Genomic DNA, 5924 nt, shown 5'->3' on the forward strand with positions numbered 1-5924 from the left:
CCTGCCACTCTCTACTAATCAGCAGAGAACCTAAACTGCGGTTGTAAACATGCCACTGTTTTTGCCTCCCCTATCTAAGCAGCAAAGAGCAGGGCTGTCTGGGGCCCCTCAGTTAATCAGTGGCAGGAAGCAAAAAACAATCTCGTATTTAAAACTGCAGTTTTTGCCACTCTGCTGATCAGAAGCGAGCTGCAAGCAGGGCCCCTCCACCAATTGGCAGGGGCACAGGGGAACCTGCAAGATTTAAGGAACCACAGTGCACCCCACTTCCACTATTAAGTCGGTCTGAAGTCAGCAAGTATGCGAGCCATCCCGGCCATGAGCTGAAGGGGAAAGGCTAACTAAAAGGGCTGTATGAAGGCACTACAGCTTGTATGCTGGGCCCTATCTCATGTTACAAAACTCCTGTGTACTGGAGTACAAATTATACTGTGGTAGTATCTAAGAATGTCTCAAGCCTGATTTTCTTTTTTATTGTTTGTAAACTAATAAAAAAAAAAAAAGGAACAAAGGCAGGATTAAATCATGTTTTTAACAGTGTTGGGGCACTTGGGTGTCAGAACTGGGATTCCCAACATAATCTTTTTTTTTTTTTTACTGGTAAATGGGACTGTTTTGTTTTGTTTTTTTTAATATGAGGAGAAAAGGACTGTTCAGTTTTAATATGAGGAGAAAAGGACTGTTTTCAGTTTCTCCCTTTTCTTGTTTCCCAAGATGGCTTTAATTGAGACTTTGGTTGCAATCCCTTGCAGAAAGCTTCCTGTATTCTGTGTACACTGACATCATTCTTGCCTTACAAGATTTCACTCTGAAATCCCTGTCCTTATTGTTTTAGGGCCATGTTTTGTATAAAGTCTCTACTTTGCCAGTACTGGCTAATCTTAAGCACTGCACTCTCTCCTTTGTCAATTGTTTGCCATTTCATTACCTGTTGTACAGCTTCTCCATCATCACCATGTTGACTTTCCCATTCCTCCTAGAAATAAGATTGAAAGCCTCTCCTTGCTTGTTATTAGTCAGGTGGCTGCCAGCTCTCCTTATGTTATCTAGCCCACCCCCACCCATTTCCCCCTGCCGACTGACATTTCTGTTAACTTCTGTGCTGAGATGCCCTGAGCAATACATCATAAAACTAACTTGGACCTTCTCTTCCAGCACGCTTTCCACTTTCACTGCATCTCTCGCTGGCTCAAGACTCGCCAGGTGTGTCCGTTAGACAACAGAGAATGGGAGTTCCAAAAGTACGTATTTTGTGCAATTCCTGACATGGAAAATGCAATGGTCCATCCATTAGGTCTTTTGGTAGATACTGGTGCTTGGTGCTTGAATAAGCATTTCTTGAGGATTTTTGGGTCTGGCTACGTACTCTCTCATGGAAGGGAGAATAGTTTTACACTGATGCTCCCCTAGTCACCTGCCAGCATTGAAGGCTCTAAAGTGAGTCCAAATAGCTCCAAAGTAAATGAGACCAATTATAGATTATATTGATGCATTCTCTTGAGAGCAGAGGCAAGTGGATTTAGCTGAAAGCAGAGCCTCAGATGAATGTTGAGCTGTCACACAAGTAGCTTGGATTCAGAAATTGGCCTGTATAGTGTCCATTGGTCTGAAATTTATCTCAAGGTGCCAAAGTCGCATTCATTTTGATTTTTGCCATGTCAATGTTATTTTTTAAAACCTTATCACAGTTGCAAAAGAATAAAGGCAACTGCACTAGCTTGGCTTGGTGCATATTTGCAGAACCAAGTGGATGAGCCAGATCAGTGGTCTTGGTTTAAAAACAAACAAACAAACAAAAAAAGACCTCTTGTAAAAACAGGCAGAGGAGCTACCAGTCAGAATTGAGAAGCATTTGACAGGTGTGTGTGGGTGTCCATGTGAGTAATGACAGGGAGTATTATAGGTTGGGATTAAGATACCTTATATTAGTATTAGGGTGCGTTGCCTAGTACCTGCTGCCCTCTGCTTCATTTTAACTGCATCATTTCTCTTTCACTTTGAGCTAGTCTTGATCAGTCTTTATTAGACATTTTTTCCCCTAAATTGATGCCAGATTTATAAAAACAACAAACCATAAAACAGTGTATTAAGACATTTTAGGATACATTTGGGCACTATAGGCATGTATTTATATAAATGATCACTATTGTGACAATTTTTGCACCCTAATGCAGGACTTTAACACTTCACTATGGGAGCCATAGTTGAAAACATGGCTCAGTAATACCTGTTCTGTCTGATTAGTGAGTAAATTGTCAGGATTTCACTGAGACAAAATGGATACTTCACAAATATTTGGTGATATATATGGGGTAGTGACATATTCCAGGTTTGTTTCACTCGAGACAAATCTGAGAATTAGTGTTCAGAGCAAAATACTAAGATGAGCCTGCCTATAAAATGGTGAGCTGATTAATGTCCTGGTCAGTACTAATATCTGATGGACTTAATATAACTATTTTTCATTATCTTAAGAACCTTCTTAGTGTTACCACTGGGCTTGATGCACATATTTACATACTGCATGTTAATTGGATCAAGCATTGTGGCTTTATCAGAAAACTTGGCACTAGTGCTCAATATAAAACATCTTAACATGACATCTTTTTGTATTTGCAGGTATGGGCACTAGAGAGATCGTGACTAAGCTCATTGTTCTGTCATTAGCATGAGTAATTCACTTCATGAAGGTGTCTGTTTTAGATGTTGGCAGCAGTTATGTCCTACTTTGTTTTGATCTTAATGTAACCATATTGTGTACTGTTAAATAAAATCTTGTTGGAACCTCCCTTTAACTTTGTCTTGAGTGTTTGTGAATAGTATGGTTGTAAGCAGGGGAGGGACATCTCCAGAAGGCAGGGAGTCAGCTAAGCTTTTATTGATTGGTTTACTGCTGGGGCTGGTTTTGGGGACTGAAATTCTGTGTTCCACTAGACAATATCTATCCTGTTAGGCCCCTCTCCCTAATCTCCAACCTGGAAGGATTAGTTTTGGGAGTCAGTGCCAATTCTTTAAGCAGTTGAGCCACCATCTTGGGCTGATTTGAGGTCAAGGTGAGCTTTGCCATGCACTTCAATAGGAAAAGGAGCTGCCCTTTAATTTTGGGCCAGCTGAGAGTATAATTTGTGCAAGTAATGTTTCTGATCTGGACACTGCTCTGTTAGAAGCTAGATCAAAATGGCTCAGTTACGCCATGCAGTGCAAGTTTCCCTGATGGAAATTGTTACCCATTGCTTCTGATTTATGAAATTTGATTAGGACAGGTGACTGACAGCAAAAGATCCTTAACCGTTCCCGGTTCCAAGTCCATTCCTTTTGGTTCTGGTGAACCGAGTTTCTATGTTGCTGGTTATAAAATAAATAAATAAATAAAAACCCTTTTACAGTTAGTGCAAATAAAGCCCCTCTTTCAATTAGCTCATGTTCTAAAGTAGGCAACTTTAAAGCCACCAACTCATGGTGAATGAGCAAGATAGAATTAATGAGGTTTCACCTGTATGTCCCAGGACAGATTAAGTCCAGACTTACATTGGCCAAAACTTGTTACTGTCTGTAGGCTACAGAGTAACCTTTATTAATTTTGGTCTGTCCCATTCCCTCTGGCCAATGTCCATATTGTTAAAATACGATAGAGTTGAGAGGTCAAGATCTCAAATGACCACATAGAATAAATTCCTTTTGTTACAAGAGACTGTTCATAATAGTAATTATGTACATGGTAGATCAACCAACCTTTGGGAATGTGACTAGTGTGTCAGAATGCTAACCCAGGATATGCTGCCTTTCTGCCATCTGGAAGTTGAGGGCTTTAGATGACCAGTGGGTGAAGCTGGCCTCAGATGGCGGATGCCTCCCTGCTCCAGTTCTGTGAATGGGGCAGTGTCAGGTCTCACTGAGGGGTTGGTGTTATACAGGTGGCAGGCAGCCATACCTGGCTGTCTTCCTGCAATAGTGAAGTGCTCTCAGGTGCCAGAGTCCTTTTAAGTGTGTTGTGGTCCTTGCACTCCTTTGGGGGGTGTTAAAAGGATTCTTTCTCCCTCCCATTCATTGCTTGTTGTTGGCTTTATTAAGTGTGTGGGTGGGCAGAGAGGTGGCAGAATGGAGGTGGTGAAGGGTTCATTCAAAACAGCCCTCTTAACTCCCTTCTGCCCTGCCTTCCCTGCTCTGAATGATGGTCAGAATTTAAGTCAAAATGGCCCCTGGCATAGTTCTTCTTCCATGCTGCAATAGAACACAGCCTTTTCTTGACATTAAAAAAGTGTGGAAAGTATCAAAATTGAAACATTCTGGCATTTTAGACATTAAATTCCACAAGTGCATATTTTTGTCCAAAATTTTGACAATTTGTACATCAAATTCCAGCTCAGAAAACACTCTGTGTTTTTGTCACAATTTGAGTCTAAGTAAATCCTGGAATTTTTGCCAATGGAAATTCTGTTAGTCTGGCAGCTCAAGCATTTCGACTTCCTGACAGGTCCGGCACTGGCTGAGAGAACGTTTTATGGGGATCCCTGGTGCAGGCAAACAGACTAGATAAAACAAATGGAGTTTCTATGCGAGCATCTTCTTCAGTTCCTTGTACATAGTTTGATTGATCGATCAGGCTGTTGGGAAAGTTGCACCAGGCAAGCTTCACCTTCCTGTCTGCCTTAATCAATGGCATTCTCTGCCTCTTTGTGGAGCGCAGGACTGTTTGTCTCCAACTCTTCCTCATTTGACTTCTTCCAACATACCTGTTCATCCCAGAGGAGAATGAAGGGCCCCCAAATATTCACAGATCCCTTCTCGCCAGTGCGTTACCACAGGAGGTATAACAGCATAGGATGACAGCACCATGAGTCTTGTCTGTGAGCCAGTGGATCTTCCAGCAGGCTCCCAGTGGTATGAAAATCTCACTGCAGGGATCAGTGCCAAGGTTAGTCCTGAACTGTTTAGTCAGATGGACCTTGGACTTGTCTCAATATTCTTACAAGGTGATGGGGATGGAGTAAGAGGAGATGCCCCTTCAGTCTAGGTGAGGTGGGGGGATGCACTAGATTATCTCTTCCTCTTTAAGACACATGGAAGTAGGGGGAGACAGACTTTTAGGCAACTTACTAATATAGAGGTTGAATTGTGAATGTCCATTGGAGGCACATTTGAGATTAGTTGCATCTGTGCAGGATGACTTTGAGTGGGCTGAGGTAAGCAAGAACCTGCTGGTCAACAGAACTGCACAGCAAATTCTTGGTGGAGGGAGCCCAATAAACAAGCAGGCAATTGTGAGCTCTGCCTCAGCAGGTTTCTTGGATCTTCCAGGCCTCCAGTGTTCTCATCTCAGCCTTGGGCTTCATTTTGCAGACACTCATTGAGAGGTGATAACCTGTGCTGCAATAGCTTCCTCAACCCCCGTCATTCTCTGATGCCACCCCTTTGAATCTATATACCTCACAAAGCAAGCTCTTTCTCCCTGTCTGTCCATAGCACAAATTAAAGTACCTGTATGCTCTGAGCTGGTGACACTTGCTTGTCACAGGCAGCATCAGTTATCCTTAGTATAGTTAATTCCTCCCAGTTAGTAATTAGTCTTTAATAAAACTTCCAGGTTGCTTATTTATTTATGTTTGTTTACTTTATATATAACTAATTTATTCACTTTATGTATAACTCAGGGCGGTTTATGTTAAGAAGCAGAATAAAAGTGAATAGACTAGAATACGAAACAAAACCTTCTTCAACAGTATTGCAACTGAGCCTGGCTTTGCCAAGTGCCTGTCCAAAGAGGAAGGACTTACAGCATTTTTGGAAGATGTCCAGGATCAGGCTCTCGTGGGCCTCAAAGGGGATTCCAGAGCTGAAGAGCAACTACTGAGAATGACCTCCCATGTGTTTTTGCCAAGTGAGCTTGGTTTACTGATGCTACTAATAAGAGAATCCTCCTAGCT

General features: G+C 42.0%; 1 protein-coding gene across 2 annotated transcripts in view; it reads left to right on the forward strand.

Annotated features, from left to right (window-relative positions):
- RBX1 (ring-box 1) overlaps window positions 1-2795 on the forward strand; it is a 25114-nt gene extending 22319 nt beyond the window's left edge. For both annotated transcript variants that reach the window (XM_019544995.1, XM_019544994.1), the window contains exons 4-5: window positions 1156-1241; window positions 2620-2795. In XM_019544995.1, the coding sequence (XP_019400540.1) occupies window positions 1156-1241; window positions 2620-2632 (99 nt within the window). In that variant the 3' untranslated portion in view covers window positions 2633-2795. The remainder of the gene's footprint in view (window positions 1-1155; window positions 1242-2619) is intronic.
- The last annotated feature ends 3129 nt before the right edge of the window (window positions 2796-5924 follow it).

The sequence above is a fragment of the Crocodylus porosus genome, unplaced genomic scaffold (genome assembly GCF_001723895.1).
Source record: "Crocodylus porosus isolate Cpor-Errol unplaced genomic scaffold, CroPor_comp1, whole genome shotgun sequence".
Classification (NCBI taxonomy): Eukaryota; Metazoa; Chordata; order Crocodylia; family Crocodylidae; genus Crocodylus; species Crocodylus porosus.